The sequence below is a fragment of the Bubalus bubalis genome, chromosome 1 (genome assembly GCF_019923935.1).
Source record: "Bubalus bubalis isolate 160015118507 breed Murrah chromosome 1, NDDB_SH_1, whole genome shotgun sequence".
Classification (NCBI taxonomy): Eukaryota; Metazoa; Chordata; class Mammalia; order Artiodactyla; family Bovidae; genus Bubalus; species Bubalus bubalis.
In genome coordinates, this window is record NC_059157.1 from 144271951 (window position 1) to 144297689 (window position 25739).

Sequence of the window (25739 nt, forward strand, 5' to 3'; positions counted from 1 at the left end):
CTACTTTGCCTCTTTCAGGAAATGTACCTCTAAATAAGTCTCGAAAATGCCCACAACCAGGTTAGCTGGGTCCCCAGGACCATCCTGTCTGGTGAACATCATCGAGGTAACAGACCCACCAGATGCCTCCTTCTGTCTCTTACTCCTTCTCTCCAGTGCAGTGTTACTGGACTAGCCTGAGAGCAGAGAATCTTGTAAAGAAATTTCACTTTTTATTTTCTCAACATAAAACACCCTACTCATTCTAGGGTATTTTCATGATTGACTATCATACTGGTAGTTTCTAACACTGACCAGCCTAAATTCTCATACAGAAGTGTGGAAAGTTCCATTCCATTCCATCCATTTTACAGTAGATTAAGGAACTTGTGGTTTCAAAAGACCAAGAAATGAAGCTGCACTGTCCAGACCAACTGACCCGGCCCAATGGCCATTACTGGTGCTGATGCTATTTTGGTGTATGCCCAGTCCACTTTGCCCAGATATAAATAACTCTGAGTAAAATTTTACCCTTCACACACGAATGCAACATATACTTAAAATTCAAATGGCAAGCAAAAATTCCAGTTATATTATTTCGAAAAATACTGAACGGCATTGATTTCCATCATGGATTTTTTAATCCAGGACTTCCTCTTTCAAAGTATGCTTATCAAATTTCTTAAGAGAAAAATGGGACTTTATATAATCAAAACCCTAAAAGGGGCATTTTAAGTTCTGTACCTGATAAAATAAGAGAAGTCTGGTATTTTAAAAACAATAACAGCAACAAAACCTTTTGGCAGCAAGCAACAAAAGTGAGTGAAAGTGAAAGTCGCTCAGTTGTGTCCAACTCCTTGCAACCCCATGGACTGTATAGTCCATGGAATTCTCCCAGAATATGGGAGTGAGTAGCCTTTCCCTTCTCCAGGGGATCTTCCCAACCCAGGGATAGAATCCAGGTCTCCTGCATTGCAGGCAGATTCTTTACCAGCTGAGCCACAAGGGAAGCCCAAGAACACTAGAGTAGGTAGCCTATCCCTTCTCCAGGGGATCTTTCAGAAACAGGAATCAAACCGGGGTCTCCTGCCCTGCAGGTGGATTCTTTACCAACAGAGCTATGAGGGAAGCTCCAGCAAGCAACAAAAAAGAATGACAAATAACTGCATGCAAGATTTGGCCATTTGATGACATAACATTTCTTTTCCTTTGGATTTTCAGCCTCTTTCCATCATATTATGACTATATCTTTGAAACACAATTCTACAAATAAAATCTCCATCTTAAAATCTTCAATGGCATTACATATCCAAGGAGTTGAAACCCATATTATTCACTTGGCAATAATGAGTGACATGGAGTTAATACACATCTTACTTGCCATAACCCCCAAGTCCTGCTCCCCACTATGACTTAGTCCCTGGATTTCTTTTAGTGTATTTCTGGGAATACCATTTATCACATTATAATGATTTGTTTTCCTATCTCTGTAATGAGAATGCAGCCTTTTCAATAGCAAAGCTATGTATTTCTTACACAGGTTCTAAAAATCCCTCAATACATGTATAACAAGCAAAACTTTAAGTGAAAAAAAGTCATTTAGCTCAAACTTTTTGCAGGAATATTGTTTTCTCAGCATACTGAACAGGTTTAAACACTAAAAATAAAGTATAAATCCTTTATGTCCCTTTCAGGGAAATGATATAAACATTATTTCTCATAAACAAGAGATCTATTATATTTTAAAGAAACAACTTCACATAGTGACTCAAAGGACAAACTCAGGAGCCAGACTGCTTGAGTTCACACCCTAGCTCTATCATTTATTACATGTATGACCTCAAGTAAGTTAATTTCTCCTTACTTTCAGTGTGTTATTACAAAATGGGACTTACCTTAGAAAATTGTTGTGCGTAATTAATGAGCTGACATGCATAAAGCATTGAGGACAGCACCTACCATGTAGAAAGCATGATTTCTGAGTTAGCTCTTATAGTCATTACTATCCATCTTCAAACTTCTCTAGCCCATCACTAAGGATATCCTGTAGAATCAAATAACTGTGGATAGTGCTAGATCATCCTCTTCTAAGGCTGCCATTCTTGCAATATTAGGTAATTCTCATGCAGTCTTTATTTTTAAGTGCATCTACCTTCTGGTTGCTAACACTGGCCATGCAAAGCATACCTGGAAGGCTATTTTAGTAAAAATCACTGTCAAAGCTTCTATTTTTAAATCAATGTCAGGGTAGTAAACCTTCTGTGTGGATTTCTAATAAGATGTCCCTTTATTATGCTCACAGGGAGATGTCAAACAGTTATTGCTTTGCTTTCCTCATAAACGGTCTAGCTGTCCCTTTCCTGTACTTGTCTCAATCCTTGTCAATACTGCCATATCCTTCTGTCAAGTTATGTAAAGCAGAATGCAATCGCCTTGACATGGACTTGCTAGAACCCTGCCGAGGGCTTAAAGCTCTAACTCAGTGCATCTTTATGCGGTGAACAAAATAACACTGAATTTTACACTGTCAGCTCATGTTAAGAATGCCTATCAATTTATCTCCATAATATAACCTGTGTTTCTTCTCAGACTATCTCCTAGTAATGCTCATTTAGGACTGCAGATTAATAGACATGTTCAATTAATGATTTTGCATTTTTTCCCAATTAAATCTTCTTCCCCCACTAATTTTATAATTCAATTAAAATAAGCCATCAAGTTTTCTTAGCATGATTTGCTCTTTATAAACCCCCTGCCACTTTTTCCCCATTTTCATTGTTTCAGTAGGCCTACCGCTGAAATGAAGCTGTGGAGATAGAAAATGTTTTCTAAACTTTCTAGATTAGATCACCAGGGCTGCTGTAACAAACTGAGCAGTTTAAACAACAGCAATGTATTGTCTCTCAGTTCTACAGGCTGGAAGCCTGAGATCAAAGTGTCAGCAGGGTTGCTTCCATTTGAGTGCTGGGTGGAGAAATCCTTTCCATGACTCTCTTCTAGCCTGTTGTGGTTGGCTAGCAATCCTTGGCATTCTTTGGATTATTAATGCCTCCCCCTGATTTCTGCCCTCATCTTCCCATGGCATTCTCTCTGTGTGCATACCTGCATGTCCAAATTTCCCCTTTTAATCAGTATATATTGGATTAGGGGTCCACCTTACTTTCATACAATCACATCTTAACTAATTATATTTACAACAATCATTTTTCTATAAGGTCACATTATAAGTTACTGGGGATGAGAATTTCAACATACACATTTAGGGTGACACAATTCAACCTGCACCACTTCTCAAATTAAAAATGCTCTTGGGGACAAGCCACTCTAAGGAGATTCTTTGTTCTGATCTCCTATCTGCATAGAAGAGAGATAGCCTGCAAAGAGCTTACTGGGCTCCTTGATTGGAATCCACTGGTTGGCTGAAAATCATACCTGTGACCGAACACCCAAAGTTTGCTCAGATTTCCTACAGAATGGGAAGCGAAGCAACCACAGGCACCTTTCCCCTTTCACTTAGTGCATTTCCCCTACAGATTTTCAGGCAATATACAATCAATAAAAAGAAGCAATGCATTAATTACCATATATTAACACATATATGTGGAATCTAGAAAAATAATACAGATGAACCTATTTCCAAGACAGGAACAGAGATGCAGACGTAAGGAGCAGACATGTGGACACAGCGTGGGAAGGAAAGGGCAGGACAAATTGGGAGATTATGATCAATATATATACACTACCATCTGTAAAACAGATAGCCCCTGGAAACCTGCTATAAACCACAGGAAGCTCAGCCTGGTGCTCTGTGATGACCTAGAGGGGTGGGAATGTGGGGGGTGGGTGGGAGGGAGGCCCAAGAAGGAAGGGATATACATACGCATACGGCTGATTCACTTCATATGCTTCAGTTAGGTACAAATATGGACAAATACGAGTGTTTGCCTCATAGACTTGTTGTAAGGATTAATAATTTGATCCATACAAATAGTTTAGAACTGTGCTTGGTACACGGAAGGTGCACAGGAAAATTAGAGCTCATTATTTTACAAATGATGACAATGAGCTGTAGGGCTATAAAATGCCTTCTCCAAAATATTACAAATGGTCATTGGTAAGACCCAACCTCTAGCCCAGAACTTCTGAGGTTTTCCATGTCAACAGACAGCATTCCAGCAACATTCTATTTTTAAAGTGCCTAAACATCACACTTGAAGAAAATGAGAGGTCTGGGGACTAAAGGACTAAAGGAAGTTTTATGAAAAGATTTGAAAACACAAAGTACAACTTATTCTTAAAGAAGAACAGAACAATAATATGAAATTTGGCATAGGAGATAGAATATTTCCTAGATATATTAAAAACAGAGCAAGCTCAAGGGATGATAATAATAATAATACAAGTAGTTCTCTTGGCTTCAAGAAGAGATGCACATGGGACATGGCAAAAACAGCTTTTCTTATGTCTAGGGCAGCAGTTCCTTAGCTTTTCTTTGTCCAGTCAAACTAGCTTTTCTAGAACCTCATACAGAGGTGGTTACTGATTCTTCAAGGACTTTGCCTTCCCTAAAACCAGTCCCTGAGCAGGCAGGCCTTTAGGCAGAGTTTCTTGAATTTCCAAGCATCACCTTTAGCAACCCTCTCTTGTTTTCTTTAGGACAGAACTATCCTCTGACATAGCATTCGTGAGCTATATGAGAATCACTGATTTCCTGGTCTCTATTTCCTACCACACAAGATATCACATTTGTTTTGGAATCTGCAGCACTTAGCACACAGACTAGGCGTGAGATATTAATATCTACTGACTAACTGAAAGACTGGCTAGAAGAATGAATGAACGAATATATAAATGAAAGAAATAAGAAGATCTCTGAGCCTTAGCATCTCACTATTAGGCGCATTATAATTTAACTTGACCTCTGACCAGGGAAAAGGAAGATGGAATAAGTGATGAGGAATAAAAGGAGTGACTCTGTGTGTGATATTAATCAGTTAATGAAGCTCCAAGTTGTTTTGCCTGGATCCATAGAATTAAAAAAGAGAAAATTTAACCACTAGCTATCTAGCTTGATTTGCATGTGTTCAAATCTTCAAAGTATTCCCTTTGATTCCTTTAATCAATAGCTATTTTAGAAAGCTCTTCATTACTTCCTAATTGTCCAAATTCATTTTCTTCATTTTTCCTTATTAGAGGCAGATTTTTCAAATGAGTTAAGTAGATCAGCAATTTTAGAATCATTATCAACTTCAAGCATTTCTCTCAGTTATTAGCATGTCCCTTCTCTCTCTGGACTAGATTCTTTTCTCCATTTTTAAAAGGCCCATCTGGCTCATTTTATTGACTTATTTTTCCCATACATATCAAATAAAGTCAACTTTATCCTATACTGAGAGCAATCCATGTTTACAATAACTCTGATCCTAGATATTTTATCAGACATCTCATTTTAGATGAAGATGCAAGTGATTCTCCATTATGTTACCATGTCAAAAAATAAGTAAATAATTAGCGCTCGTCTAGGTTTTAATCCATCTCAATCAAATAAGCTTATAAAGTCATTGCCATGGCCCACAAAACATTTCACAAATAATTTAAATGAATATTTCGATCCTTAAGTACATTATAATTAAAAAAAACACATATTCATTGACCCCAACAATTCCACTACTGGGAATCTGTTTCACAGAATTAAAAGCATCATAATATTGCAGCACTGATGTTGTGTCAAAAAGCTGGAAACAAAATGAATGCTCATCAATACATGGGTGGTTGAAATTTTAAGGCATATCAATACCATGGAATGTTATGCAGCTGTTTGTATATATTTCCATATGTGCAGGGAAATATAGAAAAGAGTATTAAGAAGATTGTTACTAGGGAGGAGAGAGAATACTGGATGAGAAGAGCAAAGAAGAAAAAGTAATTAAGAAAAAAAAGGGGGGTATTTATGATAAAACAATTATATGAGAGATGATCTCATCTATGTAAAATTCCATATGTTATATGAATATGATTAAATATACATAAAAGGATAACCACATGATTTTCTGAGGGCAATAGGACTATAGATTTTTGCTTTCTTATATTGTATAAACTGCTAATTTTTAATAATTAAAACATTTTAAATTTAAATTATTTTTATCATTTGAATCACTGTTTATATAATTTGAAAAACATCAAATTAATTTTCATTTTGATATATATAATATATCTAGAGAGAGAGAGAGTAATGCCTATCAGACCAAGGTTTATATACTCATAATTCATAACTCAAATCCAGCCACTGGATAAGAGACTGGCTTCAAGCAGTACTTCCAAACTAAAATCCACCTGATTGAGAGAATATATATATATCTTATCAATTCTATTCTTTTTAAAACAATCTTTTCTAATTTTCATTTTTAATCTACTCTCAAGACTCATCTAATATATTAACTGTATTCTTAACTGTATTCTCCACTTGTCTCAACAAATATTTGATTTCCTAGAAAGTCTTCAAAATTCCTCCATCAAACTCCTAAAATTCTATACTTTATGATATCTCATTTTGATGGATGAAATGTGAAATCATGTAGGAGATTCCTGAACTTCTACTTCAGGATATATATCCCTTGGGGTTCATCAATTTTTCTTTTTACATTCAACAGTTCTACAGTGAGAGATGAAACACTGTCAAAATCCATAGGTAAACACACTTGGACAACAGTACTTAAAAGAGCAATGCAGAATCTAAATGCTATTTTGTGTGGTCCACCTTTCCTCATGACTTCTGAAACTTTCTGTATAAAAACAAACTTGTGAAAATATATACTTATTCTGAATGTGTTTAAAATCATCCAGTATTTTCACCAACTCCAAACTAAAGAATACAACATCTAGCTACTTGAATTTCAAAAAGCATTTTAATTACTTTGGTAAATAAATGTTGTTAAGAAATTGGAATAATCAAAATATTCAAGTACTAATGTAGAAAAATATAGAATAAATTAATCCAGGTATAATTTTGAGGCTATTATCATTACCATATGTCTCTTTGATTACCTTTCTCCTCAGGGACTTGATGTTTTGCAAAATCTACTCTACCAAAACAAATGAATTAATAAAGTAATAAATGATTTTTAAAAATTTTAATGAATCAATGACATGCGTAATTGCCCATCACAGATAATGATCAAGATGAGAAAACCAGTGTGGCAAAGATAGTTCAAGCAATGTGTTTAGGGGCAAATAATTTGGTCTCATGGAACAATGTATAGCTCTGGTTACCATCTTAAAATTAATAGAAACAACTGAAGACACTCTCTAGAGCTCAGACCTCTGTTTTGAAATCAGTGTTCCATAGTCAAAGAATAAATTGGGATAGAAAATTAGCTTTATTTTAATTCACAATTTTTAAAAAAGGAAACAACCTAGGGAAGAATATCAAGATTAATTTACAAGAAGAATAGCTTTGAGGTGCCCAGGAAAAAATGTGAGCCTGAACCTTATGCCAAGGGCAGAGGAGACAAATGAATACGAGTGATGAGCTCTCAGCAACCTTCCAACTTCACTGACAAAGATTCAAGCAATGGATAAGAGAAGGCAAATGTATCAGCAGAAGATAACGAAGACAATATTTTTGTTCACTTTTTATACCTATTTCTTTAACTTCTATGTGATAGGTTTGGTTTTGTTTTCCCTGCCTTGAAAAGATAAATGCAGATGGATTCACATCCTCCAGAGACTAGAATCAGATGATCAAGTCAAAACAAATCCCTCTGAAAGCACCCACTCTCATAGCAGATGCAGTAAAAGACACATCATTGGCCATTTTGAGAATTTCCTGCCCAAGAAACATCTTAAACACACATGTCCAAAATTGACAGTTGTTAAGCTCCAACCTTGAAAACTAGGTTACCAAGTTTTGAAACATTGAGAATCATGCAAGTGTCAGGCTTTTTGTGCTTTTTTTTACAAAACACAAAGGATAGAAAAGGAGTAAATATCACATCATGCTGAATTTGTCTTAATCCTCACTTTATTCATTCACAAATCACATAAATCTCACAGAATACTGTACCAGCATTTTCAAACCATGGCTCTGTTAAAGATTTAACATCTGAAGTCAGGAAGAGGTTTTCTTATTAAGCTGCCATTTCCTTTACAAAATAGACTATTTTGTACTTACTGCTACCCTTTGAACTCTTATAGTGAATAATTAAAACTAAACTGCAGAGCATAATTTTAAATGCTGAGTACACTGTAGGTTGTAGGTTTTTGCTTAGTGGCTGATTTCAAATGCTCACCAATCCCCAGAGGGATAACCCTGCCATTAGTTTGGATCGACAAAATTGGCTGGCCCCTAAAAGCAAGGCAGACAGCTCCAAATCATAATAAAATGGTCTTGTTGGCAACTCACCATATTGACAGTGGGGTCCCTGAAAACCCTCCGAACACTGGCACCGCTGGACTTCACCCTCTGAGCATCTCTTCCCATGGACACAAGTCTCCACTGCAGAGACAGCTAAAAGAAAGATAGACAAGAAGGCTGGAGAGAACAGAGTATAGGGAAGGAAAGAAAATCCTCAGTGTACGCATCAAGTTGCTAATATAGACACCATCTAGAAATTTCTACCAGCTCCTCTAGCCTCTCCACTGAACAGAGTTTTTTCATTACCAATTAAGGCCACTGCCTTCTAAAGCCTTGTAGAACTCTATATGTGGTAACATCTGTATCACTTTGAAGCTGGTAGAAATGCCCCACCCTAGACCTACTGAATCAGAATCCATACCTTAACAAAGTACTAGCTGATTTGTATTCAGATTCAAGTTTGAGTAGCAATGGTCTTTATGGGAAACAAATTTTTTAAAGAGTGGATATATGTATATGTATAACTGATTCACTTTGCTGTACACCTGAAATGAACACAGCATTGTAAATCAACTCCACTCCAATAAAAACTAAAGGAAAAAAAAAAGAGTAGCACTAGTCTAAAGGAACTCCATGAAGATGGCTATGCAACCCAAGCAAATCTAAAACACAAGCAAGAAATACAAATACTTACCAGAGGCAAAGAACTGTGCTAGGTGCCACACAAGATAAAGAATTCATCTCACAGTCATTAATTTCCAGGAGTCTATAATATAGGTGAGATGACATGTGGGCAGATATATTTACTGAGCTTAAGCCACTCATCTTCAGTGGCCTAGCACCGCATGCAAATGCAGTGACCCCCAGTGTACTCCTCAACCCCAAGCCTGCTTAATATGGGAAGCCTGAGGCAACTTCACCAAAATCATTCAAGAACAGAAAGCATGGTGGGGAAGGGAGCAGGATGCCCACAAACTCCCGAAGGTGCAGGATAACAGGAGAGATGAATGGTTGTGCTGTGGTCTGCACTGATTGCAACACACTGAAGCATTTTAAGTGACTTGGCAATAACTATAAACACATAGGTAACGGAGTCGCTAAACGGATTCGTTCCTCTGGTGTGAATGAACTATATAATGCTGCTAGTTCCGCTGCTCAAGGGCTGTCAGATAGACACCAAAGGTCCTGGAATACCCTCACCAGAGGTTTGTGAAAGGACTGCATACCTCATCTTAAAAAGTAAACTGCCTCCCTAGTTCTGCAATTAATCATGACAAGCACAAGTCAAGAAATCCCATTTAGATTTCCCTCCGGACTTTTGAATCAGCCATGGATTACAAATTTGATGATATGAGAAAGGGGCAAACAGCAAAGGGAGACGGAAGCTTACTAGGTGTAACCTGTCTGGCTTTAAATAAACTGCCTTTTACATAAAGAAACAGAATATAAAACACCAATACAGTATACTAACTAACGCATATATATGGAATTTAGAAAGATGGTAACAATAACCCTGTGTATGAGACAGCAAAAGAGACACTGATGTATAGAACAGTCTTATGGACTCTGTGGGAGAGGGAGAGGGTGGGAAGATTTGGGAGAATGGCATTGAATCATGTAAAATATCATGTATGAAACGAGTTGCCAGTCCAGGTTCGATGCACGATACTGGATGCTTGGGGCTGGTGCACTGGGACGACCCAGAGGGATGGAATGGGGAGGGAGGAGGGAGGAGGGTTCAGGATGGGGAACACATGTATACCTGTGGCGGATTCATTTTGATATTTGGCAAAACTAATACAATTATGTAAAATTTAAAAATAAAATAAAATTAAAAAAAAAAAAAACAGAATATAAAGCAGCAGTTCTGTGGGTCCTGAGTTCTGACCTATCATTAGCAACGCTTAACAGAAAGGCTTTCTGCACATTTCTGCCATGTGTGCATCTTCAGTCCAAAGAGATGCTCTGAATCCGTGGTGAGTCTAAAGATGCCTAAAGCTTGACAGGCATGATATGATTGAAGCCCAAAACAGAGTGAGACCATTACTTCTAGTGACAGAGAGTTAGACAGGAAGAATTATAACTTACAGCATAGGCAGCCAGGTTCATTGTCCCACCGGCTCCAACCAGGGCAGCACTTGTAGATGGTCTGCTGCTCCAGGCTGTATGCCTGTCTGTAGATGGTGTAGTATCGGGTCCTAAGGAATGAGAATGAGATTGATCCTATTTTCCTCTTAAGGTAATGCTTTGTCTTAAGGCCAGAGCTGTCATCTTAAACCCACTATCAAATCCTCCCTGCAACCCAAACCCTGACATTTATACACACACACATTATATATATATACATATAAAATTTGTATGCATTGTACACATGCACACACACACACCTCACTAAATACATAACCAAGATTCAGTGTAGATACAGGTTACTGAAAAATAATAGGGACTGCAAGTCCTGTAGTCTAAACCACCCTAAGGGTCACTGAAGCTATCAAAAATGGAACCCACAATTATGAAGAGAATAATGAAATCTAGAAGGATAATAAGTCACACGCTTTCAATTTGACAGTGAAGGCCCCTCATCATGGGTCCCATGATAGTGTGCATTCTCATCAGTGGTGACATCACCCAAAAGCGGGGGACAATTGGTTCTTGGGTAGGAGGGGTGAGAAAAATCTTAGTAATACAATGGTCTGTGGTCCTACACATGAGCAGAGAACAGGAACAGAAACATGCATATCTGTGATATTGAACCTTCATGGGGAAGGCGGACAATTACTAAAATAAAAAGAAAAAGTTTACAAAGTCTCCTGGGGGCAAGGGCAATAAGGAACAAACGATTGAACAATGAATAAAATAATGAACAAAACACCACACTATTTCTGCTGACTTCTTAATAGACCATAATACCATAATTGGTGATGGACAGGGAGGCCTGGCGTGCTGCAGTCCATGGGGTTGCAATGAGTCGGTCACGACTGAGCGACTGAACTGAACTGAACTGAACCATAATATCACTAACCCAGATAACTTCCTTCCTATCAAATTGATGTCTTATTTATTCTTTATCCCCAAAGTACTATATTGTCTTCCTCTCACTTACCTCTCCTCATATCCCCAGCCCAAATCACCTTCACGTGCCTGTGTGCTCATTTGCTTCACTCATGTCTGACTCTGCAATCCCATAGGCTGTACCCCGCCAGGCTTCTCTGTCCATGGGATTTTTCTGGGAGGAATACTAGAGTGAGTTGCCACGCCCTCCTTCAGGGGATCGTCCCAACCCAGGGATTGAACCCATGTCTCCTGCATTTTAGGTGGATTCTTTGCCACTGAGCCACTAGGGAAGCCCAATTCCCTTCATATTCAGAGCCAATTTCAAGTTTCACTTCCTCCAATTTCTCTTTTTGCATCATGTCAATGTACAGTGTTCTTTCTCCTCTCTTGAAAATAGGATTTAATGTCATTTTTATAACAATTGACCATTCACCATCTTGAAGAAAGAATAGAAAGAAAGAAAGTGAAGTCGCTTAGTCGTGTCCGGTTGCGACCCCACAGACTGTAACCTATCAGGCTCCTCTGACCATGGGGTTTTCCAGGCAAGAATACTGGAGTGGGTTGCCATTCCCTTCTTCAGGGGATCTTCCCAACCTAGGGATCGAACCTGGGTCTCCTTCATTGCAGGCAGACGCTTTACTTTACTTTCTTTCTTTCTTTTTTCTTTTTATGACACTTGATTATTCACCATCTTGAAGTGTCCCCTGACATTTTTGGAGGTGCATCTCTCTAATAGGGATATAAGTATACGTTTGTTTACTTACATACAAACAAAAGGGATATTAGTTTGGCATGCCACAACTCCAAACTCAGGTTCATAAATACTTGCTGAATAAAGGAAAGCATAAAACTATTAAGCTCTTGAAAATAAACATAAAACATGTTTTATTTATTCATGTTTGCTTTCCCAAATCTGAATGTCTATGTGGTAGTGGACTTTCTTTGGTTTGGACTAATGTCAACAAGAGTTAAATCTCATGGAAGTGAGAAAAAAGTGAAAGTTTTAGTCACTCGGCCCTGTCTGACTCCTTTTGACCTGATGAACTGGAGCCTGCCAGGCTCCTCTGTCCATGGAATACTACAGGCAAGAACACTGGCACTGTTAGCCATTCCCTTCTTCAGAGGATCTTCCCCAACCCAGGGATCAAACCCGGGTCTCCTGCATTGCAGGCAGATTCTTTACCATCTGAGCCCCCAGGGAAGATAAACTTCATGGAAGGGATGCCAAATATCTAATTGAAAAGTCATTTTCAAAATCAGGACTTGAATATCTACTGTGTACCAAGCATCATATCACATGTGTTAAATACATTTTTAGTTAATCCTTGTAATATCCATGTATAGTATATTATTTTTCTAACTTTACAGACTAAGGAATAGAAAAAGTAGAAACTTTTTCAGTGTCACACAGCTAGTAAAAGCCAAAAGTTTTTTCTGATTTAAATTAATTTAAAGGTCCTGAGTATAGACCAAAAAAAAAAAACAAAAACAAACCCCACTATTCACACACACAATGTATATGGGAAAGTGAAAGTGAAGTCGTTCAGTCATGTCCGACTCTCTGCGACCCCATGGACTGTAGCCTATGAGACTCCTCCATCCATGGGATTTTCCAGGCAAGAGTACTAGAGTGGGGTGCCATTTCCTTCTCCAGGGGATCTTCCTGACGCAGGGATCGAACCCGGGTCTCCCATATTGTAGGCAGACGTTTTACCATCTGAGTCACCTGGGAAGTTCTGTATATGTAAATATCTACAATTATAAATGATTTGAAAGTGAAAGTGAAGTTGCTCAGTCATATCCGACTCTTTGAGACCTCATGGACTGTAGCCTACCAGGCTCCTCTGTCCGTGGGGTTTTCCAGGCAAGAGTTCTGGAGTGGTTTGCCATTTCCTTCTCCAGGGGATCTTCCCATCCCAGGGATCGAACCCAGGTCTCCCGCATTGTAGGCAGACGCTTTACCGTCTGAGCCACCAGGGAAGATCTTATAAATGATTTAGTCTTATTAAACCTAGTCTTATATTAATTACCAGTGTTCTGCCATTTCTATACAGTGGCAAATGCCCTTATTTACACATGCCATCAATTTTCTTTAAGTAATACTAGTGATATTAGTAATAATAAATTCATTAAAGTTACATTTTTCACTTTGTTTCCTGAATTCAGACAAAATTGATTCATTTACGTAAAACTTGAGCACCTTAGCAACTATTTAAGAAATGCTTAGATATTTTATAAATCTATTTTACAAAGTCCCCATGAAGTCTTCACGCATAGGAAAAACACACACTGGCTTTTTCTGTCCTTTCCCAGGCAGCTGAGTTAATCCTAATTCAAAGACCATAATGAAGTTAAAGAAGTTTTAGGTTTCAAAGTGTTACAAGAGAACCAGGGGCAGGTCAGATGGTAGTTCAGAATCATAGATGCCTCGGATCCAAGTTACACCAAATTTAGCAAACTAACACAATATTTCTTGTTTCTCTCCGCCTTCTGATCCACGGCTTTCAGTGTCTATCCCGTTAAAAAGTAAAATTAATGGCATCTAACCCAAATACCTCACATAGAAATGAGGCTTGAACTAAAGTAATAATATATTCTGTTTCTGAAGGAAAATATATAACTTTAAAATTCCTCATGGGCATATCTTATTCTTGTTTACTTATATGATTATTTTCTAAAATGTATTGGATGAAATCTTCAGATGCAGTTTAGGCTTTGGCTTTGATTTTTAGAAACAAAGTCAAGACAGTGGAACACCTTTACCTTCTTTCGTAACCCACACAGCACCGCGGGCTGGTGCAGCCCTGCTTCCGGAGCTTGATGATGTGCGTGAACGCTTGGACACGCAGCCGTCGAAGTCCCACCACAGTCAGCTGCTCTTCTTCGCAAACATTTGGCCTTGAAAAAAAAAAAGAATAGTAATGCAATAAAAATAGATTACATCTTTATGTTTTATTCATGAATCATTTGTTCCTTCATTTTCCACAAAAAGCTTGTGGTGACTTACATAAAGTGAGAAAGAAAAATACAGGCAAAGTAGGAAAAAAAAAACAGACCCAAGGAAAAGAAAAATCAGAATAGATTTTAAAAAACAAGGAGAAATTTAGAAGACAAATGTGAATGTCCTAAGTTCCCATGCACTTGAGAAAACTGAGCTGAAAATTAAGTTCTAAGCTCTTTGGTAGCCAAAATGTATAAAGAAACACACGTCCAGGATTCTCAATATCCATGAGGAAAAAAGACAGGCTGATTCAACAAAAGGAGTTAATTTTTTCCTGGAAATTATTCCTGAGCGCTATTTTCCATCGACATGCTTAGTTAATTCAGTTTCACCCATAATATTGGGTTGGCCAAAAAGTCAGGTTTTACTGTAAGATGGTGAGGGAAAAACCCGAGCGACACTTTTTGCAACCCAATACTTCTTTAAACGCAAATACTTTTCAACCAGCACAATTATATCAACATTTCCTTATAGAAAGCTTATACAAACATACAGGATTTTAGACATATTATCTTTAATTTTTAAATGTCTGGGGATAGATAAAACTCAGGGCTTCCTAAGTGGCACTAGTGGTAAAGGACCTGCCTGCCAATGCAGGAGACATAAGAGAAGCGGGTTCAATCCCTGAGTCAGGGAGATCCCTTGGAGGAGAACATGGCAACCCACTCCAGTATTCCTGCCTAGAGAATCCCTTGGACAGAGGAGCCTGGTGGACTACAATCCATGGGGTCATAAAGAGTCAGACATGACTGAAGTGACTCAGCACAGCACACAGATAACACTCATCACCTAGAGTGCTAGAATTAAATTCTTTTGTAATTTGAGGAATGCTTCACTTAGTGATGAATGCTTCACTTAGTGATGAAAAGCTGCTGCTGCTAAGTTGCTTCAGTCGTGTCCAACTCTGTGTGACCCCAGAGATGGCAACCTACCAGGCTCTTCTGGAGTGGGTTGCCATTTCCTTCTCCAATGCATGAGAGTGAAAAGTGAAAATGAAGTCACTCAGTCGTGTCCGACTCTTCGCGATCCCATGGCCTGCAGCCCACCAGGCTCCTCCGTCCATGGGATTTTCCAAGCAAGAGTACTGGAGTGGGGTGCCATTGCCTTCTCTGGAATGATTTACTAGTCCATACCAATTGCTTGGCTTTTGAAAACAATACTAATTACAACAGTCATCTGACCAAACACTCAGACTTCTCCTGCATTCAAAGTCACCTGTATGCCATACATGAACCTCCCTAGGGTCAGGCATTGGTGTTCTTTTTTATGAGTCATGAAACTCATAGTCTAGCCAACTCTCCATACTCATAATCTGCTGAAAATAGAAATGGCTCCTGATTCAGGACTCTAGTCTGTCTCTAAACAGATCTGTGAACCTGTCTAGTGATAACACTGGTAACAACACCTAATATACTGCCTGCACTAAAATCAGTTACCTCACCCTCCACAGCTGCAGTCCATTTTTGTGATCACTTCATTCTGGGGCTCTGACTAAATCTCACCTTCTGGTTTCCCTTACAGTCCAATTCTCACTTCCAGATATACTTTTGAAAGGTGATTTTGGGGACTGTTAACATTACCTAAATGAAACAAAATTTGTGTTGAATGTTATTTATGAGTTTGTATAGCACCTTTTAGTGCTTTAGGTAAATACTGTAATAAAACAATAAATGTAAAAACGACACATAAGTGAGGCATCCATAAAATCCTCAAGAATTGGGCAGTGGGCCTAAAGAAAACCTTAGCTTTTAAAAATGCCATATTGGGGCTTCCTTGGTGGCTCAATGGTAAAGAATCTGTCTGCCAATGCAGGAGACATGCATTCAATCCTTTGTCCAGGAAGATCCCATACACTGTGGTGGAACTAAGCCCATGCACCACAACTATTGAGCCCATGCTCTAGGGCCTGGGAATTGCAACTATTGAGCCCATGTGCTGCAGTTACTGAAGCCCCAGTGCCTTAGAGCACATGCTCCAAAACAAGAGAAGTCACCCAATGAGAAGTCCACCCACCACAACTAGACTGTAGCCCTCGCTTGCCGCACCTACAGAACAAAGCCTGCACACCAAGGAACACCCAGAACAATCAGAAATAAGTAAAGAAAGAAATATTATACAGAGTGAAGTAAGCCAGAAAGAAAAAACACCAATACAGTATACTAACGCATATATATGGAATTTAGAAAGATGGTAGCAATAACCCTGTGTACGAGACAGCAAAAGAGACACTGATGTATAGAACAGTATTATGGACTCTGAGAGAGAGGGAGAGGGTGGGAAGATTTGGGAGAATGGCATTGAAACATGTAAAATATCATGTATGAAACGAGTTGCCAGTCCAGGTTTGATGCACGATACTGGATGCTTGGGGCTGGTGCACTGGGACGACCCAGAGGGATGGAATGGGGAGGGAGGAGGGAGGAGGGTTCAGGATGGGGAACACATGTATACCTGTGGCAGATTCATTTGGATATTTGGCAAAACTAATACAATTATGTAAAGTTTAAAAATAAAATAAAATTAAAAAAAATAAAATAAAATAATTTGCACAATTCAAAAAAAAAAAGAAAGAAAGAATTTTGAATGTCATATTAGATTGTCCTATATCTTTACCTTCACATGGACTTAACGTGTTTGGGGGAAGCAGACTAACTAGCCCTGTTAGAATGAGTTCACCAAACATTTACTTTATCTGTCCATAATTTGATTTTTTATACCTCATACAGTCTTGACCTCTATTTTATAACCTATTTTTAAAATCTATTATTCCATTCATCCAGCCACCCACCCTAGTCATTCATCCATTCAATAAATATTGCAACCTACATGTGCCAGAAACATTGCTCCACCCAGCCTCCACCCTCCCACCACCCAACTTGCACCCACTATCACCAAGGATGTGAGTATAAGTAGTTTCTTTGGAAAGTGAAGAAAACACCAGTGAGGAAGTGATGAAATGAGATAAGGAAAGAGAGTTAGCCAAGAAAAAAGATATATTATCAAGCCAGGCAACACTAGCTGATGAGCTCCCCAAAGTCGGAAGGAGCCTGGGTATTCATACACTAATTCCTATCAGTGCTTAGTTGAGAGCTACATCTTCTCCAGCATTTCAGGCAGAAGCCCAGGTAGGCAGAGTCTGCTTCCAGTAGCCAAAGTCTTCAGATACAGAAATGCAAATACTGGCAGTTGGAAGCGTGGCAGGTGTGCAGCGATAAAGGAGAGGGACAAGGGTGCTGTGCGGACACTTTCAGCTGCAGGTGGTAGGAATGAGAGAAAGTCCACAGTCCCTTTGCCCTGACCATCTAAGTAGAAAAGAGAGTAAATAAAAACACTTAAAAAATGCAAAAGGTAGACTGCTAAGATGGAAACAATCAGGGGACTGAAAAAGAGAAGGGAATTCTTACTAAGATTCATTGATTAGGAAAGGCCTCACTGAAGAGGTGAGATTGTGACCTGAAAGGGTGAAGAGACACCAGGACAACCAGGGGATGCCATTCAGGCAGAAAGGAGGAGAATGAACTGAGGCTCTAAACGGGGGAAACGCTTGGCCTCCAGAGATCTGAAAGGAGGCCAAATTGACTCAATTGATGAGATGTTCCGAAGGACAAATGGGGACTTTCAGACTGAGGGATTCTGATTTTATTCTCAGGGCATTGTAAGCCACAGAGAGTTTTTAGAATTTTGATTTTTTGGTCTTTTTTTTTTTACTACAGACAGGATTTGGAGATGGATCTGTGATTCTCTCTGACACCCAGGTCCCCTCCTTGATAATGACTTAGGCTATATCTGCTCTTGGGCACTACAAGTAACAAGTCAGCCCAATCCAGCAATTGACCCACAAGTCCCAGTAATCTACCAAACCTTCCTTAAGGTCTTCCTAATTCCTACAAAGAAGTCCCCAAGGAAACTCTGTACCTTAAGAAGACCCAAACCTAGCAGCACCAGTGAATAAGAAAAGGCACAGCACAAACTTTATGTATCACAAGGAAAATGTATTAGTCTAAAGTTTCTAGAAAATTATATGTAATTCAGGTTGTCACCAAATAATCTCTCTAACATCATAAGAAACATCAATATGACTTCAGAACTTCACATTATATATAGTTTCACATGTCACAGCTAGCAAGCAACTTTCCTTTGGTTGAGATGAAATTTTATTTTAGGTTAACTCATAGTAGAGAATGTTTGGTAAAGCAACATCATCCTTGACGCCCCTAAAGAAGTGGTTAAATAAAATCAGTCACTTGGGACTTTCCTGGTGGAGCAGTGGATAAGAATCCTCCTGCCACTGCAGGGGACATGGGTTCGATCCCTGGTCCGGGAAGATTTCACATGCCATGGGGCAACTAAACCCAAAAGTCACAACTTCTAAGCCTGTGTGCTGCAACTACTGAAGCCCAAGAGCATAGAGTCTGCGGTCTGCAGCAAAAGAAGCCACCTCCATGAGAAGCCCTCGCACAGCAATGATAAACTGCCCTCTGCTGCTGCTGCTGCTTTTAAGTCACTTCAGTCGTGTCCGACTCTGTGCGACCCCATAGACGGCAACCCACCATGCTCCCCCATCCCTGGGATTCTACAGGCAAGAACACTGGAATGGGTTGCCATTTCCTTCTCCGATCCATTAAAGTGAAAAGTGAAAGGGAAGTCGCTCAGTGGTGTCCAACTCTTAGCGACCCCATGGACTGCAGCCTACCAGGCTCCTCCATCCATGGGATTTTCCAGGCGAGAGTACTGGAGTGGGGTGCCATTGCCTCACTAGCTGCAATTAGAGAAAGTCCTCACAGCAACAAAGACCTCCTAGTGCAACAAAATAAACAAATAATTTTTTTTAAAAAAATCAGTCACTTGGTTATTCTGCAGGTGTTGAGTATATTTCAATTTTTTTTAATTATGCGCCTTTCTTAAGGACAAAAGTCATAAATGCTAACAGTATAGAAGCCTGAACAATGAACAAATACAGAAAGTTGTTTGTCCCTAGACATGCTACCAGCTGTAACCACTGCTAGTAAAATGATAGATTCATATCCAATTCTTTCTGGGTGCACACAAACATATTTTTGTATAAATGGAATCATAATCTACTATTTTTTAAATTATGTAAAAAATATTTTTCAACTTAGCAAATAACATGGTATGAATATTTTTCCTTTTTGAAATTTGTAGCATTAATTTAACCTTTTTTTTCTAGAGTATGAACTTAGAAAAATATAGGAGAATTAATTCAGCCAACATCCTATTGATATACAGTTGTTTCTAATAGTTTATGACTATAAACAACTCTGATGTCAGTTGCCCTACAGAAACAACTGAATTACAGATTAATCTTTTTCTTATATCTCCCTATAAAATATTTGTTTTTCTCTGAGTTGTTTCAGTTCAGGATTTTTTTTAGCCTCTCCTGTGTTTTCAGTTCAGTTCAGTCGCTCAGTCATGTCCAACTCTTTGCGACCCCATGGACTGCAGAACTCCAGGCTTCCCTGTCCATTACCAACTCCCAGAGCTTACTCAAACTCATATTCACTGGATCGGTGATGCCATACAACCATCTTATCCTCTGTCTTCCCCTTCTCCTCCGGCCTTCAATCTTTCCCAGCATCGGGGTCTTTTCCAATGAGTCAATTCTTCGCATCAGGTGGCCAAAGTACTCGAGTTTCAGTTCAGCATCAGTCCTTCCAATGAATATTCAGGACTGATTTCCTTTAAGATTGCCTAGTTGGATCTCCTTGCAGTCCAAGGGACTCTCAAGAGTCTTCTCCAACACCACAGTTGAAAAGCATCAATTCTTTGGTGCTCAGCTTTCCTTATAGTCCAACTCTGTTTCTCAAATAGCAGTTATCAGTGCTTGACTACATTTTAAGCATGAAGTACTAGAAGCTGATTGGGAGTTCTGTGTGATAGAAAGGGCTTACAATTGGTGAGTTCGCTGTTGGGTGATTAGGGGTGATCCTAATGGATGTCCCTGTATGGAAATCTGATTTTTAGGGCCATTCCATTTTTCAGAAAAGTAGCCCCAATTTCCTGCCCATGGAAGCAGACAGCCTATGGCTGCTGCTTCAGGACCAGAGAGCAGAAGGGAACCCCCATCTTTAGGTAGTATCAGTCTGCACCCGTACTGAACCTTCCCTGGTTTGTCTTCTTCACTGAAGAGAATCCAACCTCTCCCTTTCTCTCTCTTTCTCTCCTGAGTGGGAGTAAAGCATGGTATTTATCCAGCTCTACAGTTTGGAGAAAGGAACCTGGGAATTCCACCAGGTCCGCCAGACTGAATTTACATTCAGTCTTTCAAACAACTCTCTGCTTCCATCCCCACACATTGCCCGCTGTGCACTGTTTACCTCCGCTCTAAATGCTTAATGCTGAACCTTTCTGGGATTCCATGTGAAAGGACCAACAACCTGTCAGAATGGCATAAAGATTACATCAAAGTAAAAATATCTGCATTACAGGTCCAGAAAGAAATGTTTCCTGAACTTCTATCTGACTAAAGCTGAGATACACCTGAATCACCTGCCCCAAGCACCCCTCCCAACCTCCTCACCACCACTCCAGAGAAGTCTCCAGTCAGGAGGTCAACTGATCTTGGGCAGTGGGACATTTCAAAGCCAATCTGTGTAAACAAACTTCATCAGAACCTTCCATTCTTTGAAGCCCTGCTGCGGCTGCTAAGTTGCTTCAGTCGTGTCTGACTCTGTGTGACCCCACAGACAGCAGCCCACCAGGCTCCTCTGTCCCTGGGATTCTCCAGGCAAGAATACTGGAGTGGGTTGCCATTTCCTTCTCCGTTTGAAGCCCTAAACCACCTTAATAAGTTAGTAGGTAAATCCTTACTAGTATGATTCCCAAGTTGTTCAGGGAGCTACTCTTTATAGCGTACTCTTGTATACAGGAGCAATGAATTTTTCTCCTGCTAATCTTCTAGGAGATTAATGTTCAAAGCTCGGATGATAAAGGAAAAGGTTTTCCTCCCAACAGTTTTGCAACAAGGATTGAATGGTTAGAAATCCTTGGTTCCTTTGGATTCTGCAGTTGAACTCTTGGGAGCAAAAGTGAAAAGAGCTTCTCATCTTTTTAAAAAGGAATTTTCCAAAATTTAGTTTTACAGGAGAAAATGTTTTGGTTAGGATTACTCTTGTTCTTTTGCTTCCCTGGTGGCTCAGCTGGTAAAGAATCCACCTGCAGTGCAGAAGATGCAAAAGATGCAGGTACAATCCCTGGGTTGGAAAGATCCCCTGGAGAAGGAAATGGCAACCCACTCCAGTATTCTTGCCTGGGAAATCCCATGGACAGAGGAGCCTGGAGGGCTACAGTCCACATGGTCACAACAGAGTCAGAATAAACTGAAGTGATTTAGCATGCACACATGCACGTCTCAAAGTGTTGCTTGTCCTAAGAAGGGCAGTCATAACAAAGAACACAGATAAAGGTTCCATAAGCCTGTGTGAGCCACCCTCGTAGACTGGTGAGTTTGCAGTTCTCACTGGACCAGTATCTGCTTGGACAAATTTGCTGTGGGTCAACAATAAAACCAGGTAAGTCTTTCCTTCTGTCTCAACTTTGTGTCCTTAGAGGTTGACTTGGAACCAAAGAGAGAACTGAGACAGGAGGTACACTAGCAAAACTTCCTGCCAATCACTGCTGACTCTCAGGGAGGTTGTCTAAGCCTAAATCCTAAAGGGTCTCAACTCATAAGGCCCCTTGTCCTTCCCAATGCCTTCATAGCACTGAGACTTCCCATCTCCGTATCACCATCTGGCATCATAGAGTTGAAGATCTGTGATTAGACGTGCCTCACTTCTGTGGGAGGACTGGGACTAAACATTCTTAGCACCAGTGGCAACTTGGTTTCCTTCATTTCCTCTGGTTGAGAGTTATTTTGAATTATAGAGGATGCATCTCCTGTGCCCTTTTCAAAGACACCTATTGTGTTCATATATGCATGTGCCTAAATAACCTCAGATATGCAGATGACACCACCCTTATGGCAGAAAGTGAAGAGGAACTAAAAAGCCTTTTGAGGAAAGTGAAAGAAGAGAGTAAAAAGTTGACTTAAAGCTCAACATTCAGAAAACTAAGATCATGGCATCTGGTCCCATCACTTCATGGGAAATAGATGGGGAAACACTGGAAACAGTGTCAGATTTTATATTTTGGGGCTCCAAAATCACTGCAGATGGTGACTGCAGCCATGAAATTAAAAGACACTTGCCCCTTGGAAAGAAAGTTATGACCAACCTAGATAGCATATTCAAAAGCACAGACATTACTTTGCCAACAAAGGTCCATCTAGTCAAGGCTATGGTTTTTCCAGTGGTCATGTATGGATGTGAGAGTTGGACTGTGAAGAAAGCTGAACACCGAAGAATTGATGCTTTTGAACTGTGGTGTTGGAGAAGACTCTTGAGAGTCCCCTGGACTGTAAGGAGATCCAACCAGTCCATCTTAAAGGAGATCAGTCCTGGGTGTTCATTGAAAGGACTGATGCTGAAACTGAAACTCCAATACTTTGGCCACCTCATGCGAAGACTTGACTCTTTGGAAAAGACCCTGATGCTGGGAGGGATTCGGGGCAGGAGGATAAGGGGATGACAGAGGATGAGATGGCTGGATGGCATCACTGACTCGATGGACATGAATTTGAGTGAACTCCAGGAGTTGGTGATGGACAAGAAGGCCTGGCGTGCTGTGATTCATGGGGTCGCAAAGAGTCAGACGCTACTGAGCAACTGAACTGAACTGAACAGATATGTAATACAAGGAACTTTCTTATCCTGTAGGAATTTATGTGCTGAAATAAATGATTAAGCAAAAAGATAAAATATCTGCTATTAATAAAGAAATCCTATTTTTCAAAAATATAATTAAAAGCTAATAATTACAAATTTATTGTAATTTTAAGAACTGAAGCCACAAAAGAGCTTATTGCTTGGGGTCACATTTGGGATGGGTATACCTATGTGGATCCTAATCGTCAATAGCCAGATGATGGACTTTTTCTGAAAACCTTTTATATTTAAATAATTTTCAGAGGGTTTTCTTTCTAAGCAAATGTCCTATTACTACCTATAGAAGATGAAATGGAAAGAACACAAAAGGCATCAGAGCTAGTCTAAAATGCCCCCCTAAACAAAATTTAAGGGCAGAAGTCATTCAAACTAATTTTGGCCCCTTTCCTCCACCTCCTCGGGGATTCTTAAGAACTCAAGGAATCCCAAAAGCAACAGTCTGAAGCTGAAAGTGGGAGGAAAGGGGGCCAACTGGAAACAGACTAGTTATTTTATCTACTCAGAAGAATCTGGAAACACCACATGACTTCTTAATATCTCTTCAATCATTTGTCCAAATTCTAGTCTATAACCTACATGAGATTATATTGTAGATCAAGGCAAAAAAAAAAAAAAGTCTTAAAAATCTTCTCTTTAAATATTGGTGGAAAGATTCTGCTCTCATATTGAGCAGTTAACAACTGGTCCCATCTGCCAGAAATGTAATTAGAATAAAACATAAAGTGGGTCAAAGACAAGAACCCAACTCTTGTCTAAATTAGTGCATTTTGCATGACTGTACTATGCCTGACTCACAGCTAAAATTTTGGAATGAAAGCCATAAGATCTTGATTTGCATTTGTTTGTATAGTTATGCTTGTTTTATGTTATGTACAGGTGATATTATCCCACCTCTGGGTGATATTATCAACCTATAAAATCCCTCAAAAGAGTTCTATTATAACTGACTTAGAGAAAAATAAGCTCTTTTATAAGTAAAATATTTCTAAACCTCCCAGAAGTATAAAGACTATCCCAAATATTTGTCAAATTCATGCAATTTGGATAAATCTTTGGTAAATAAGATTGGTATAATATTATTATCAGTTTAATAAAAATGAGTTTGTCTTCTGAGTTATCAGCATTAACTATAATACAAGCATGAATTTTGTCTTACCACATTTACTAGTCAAGTAAGCTAATATTATACCTACTAGGAGAGGCTTCCCAGGTGGCACTAACGGTAAAGAACCTGCTTACCAATGCAGGAGATGTAAGAAACATCTGGAAGATCCCCCAGAGGAAGGCATGGCAACCCACTCCAGTATTCTTGGCTGGAGAATCCCACGGACAAAGGAAACTGGTTGGCTATGGTCCATAGAGTCTCAAAGAGTTGGACATGACTGAAGTGACTTTAGCTTTAAGTATCTACTAGATATTTAAAATTATAAACATAATGAATTTCATTTTAATCAAATGAGTCATTATTTTGAAATTTTATAATAATAATAATCATTTATAACAAGTATGCCTAAAAATAATTTCTAAGATCTCTTTGCCTTATAGCCTTAAAGTTATAAGTAACAGATATTTATAAATAGACAAATCAATTCTAAATAAGATAAAATGCTGCCACATTCATTATTAGAATCAGATAAATTCTGTGTAATTTTGCCTTTTTATTTTCACAAGCCTCTTAAAGAAGCTTAAGATATGAATCTATAAATATATTCTTTTACCACACTGAGAAATTACACTATAAAGAAGTATATAGGTTTAAAATTGTGAGATGGTATATTCATAAATGTTACTAATCTGTTACAAAAGGCTGGTATATGACAGACAATTCACAACTGCCTACTTCCTAGATGTCTTCATAAAAGAAAGTCTTCTGTATTAGTTAGTTCAGGCTGTCATAACAAGATTCCACAAACTGGGTATCTTAAAAGACAGACTTTTATTTTGTTGCAGTTTTGGAGGCTAGAAATCCAAGATCAAGGTCCCAGCAAGGTTAGTTTCTCGTAAAAACCCTCATCCTTGCTTAAACAGCTGCTTTATTCCAATGTCCTTACACAGACTTTCCTCTGTATACACAGAGAGACTTTGGTGTCTCTTCTTGTAAGGACAGTACTTTTATCAGATTAGGGCCCTGCCCTTATAACCTAGGGGCTTCCCCAGCTCAGATGGTAAAGAATCTTCCTGCAATGCTGGAAACCCCTCAATCGAGAGGATCCCCTGGAGAAGGGAATGGCAATCCACTCCAGCATTCTTGTCTGGAGAATTCCATGGACAAAGGAGCCTGGCCGGCCACAGTCCATGGGGTCGCAAAAAGTCAGACGCGACTGAGCAGCTAACACACTACACTTATAACGTCATTTAACCTGGGTAACTTCTCTAAAATCTTGTCTTCAAATACACTCACGTTGGGAGTTAGAACTTCAACATGTGAATTTGAAGCAGGGAAGGTGCATAACAGTTACTAATTCAGCCTACAACAGTTACTAGTAATGAAAATAAAGTTTAATAAAAATATGAATAGAAATAATAGAGAAATAGAAAACAACTTTCTATGAAAAGTATGCAAGGAACG

General features: G+C 39.1%; 1 protein-coding gene across 1 annotated transcript in view; it reads right to left on the reverse strand.

Moving 5' to 3' along the window:
* Positions 1–25739, reverse strand: part of LOC102399298 (EGF-like and EMI domain-containing protein 1) — a 705282-nt gene that overhangs the window by 611877 nt on the left and 67666 nt on the right. The window contains exons 3-5 of the mRNA XM_044945114.2: positions 14150–14284; positions 10421–10530; positions 8381–8485 (exon numbers count right to left, since the gene is read on the reverse strand). Of these exons, the coding sequence (XP_044801049.2) occupies positions 8381–8485; positions 10421–10530; positions 14150–14284 (350 nt within the window). The remainder of the gene's footprint in view (positions 1–8380; positions 8486–10420; positions 10531–14149; positions 14285–25739) is intronic.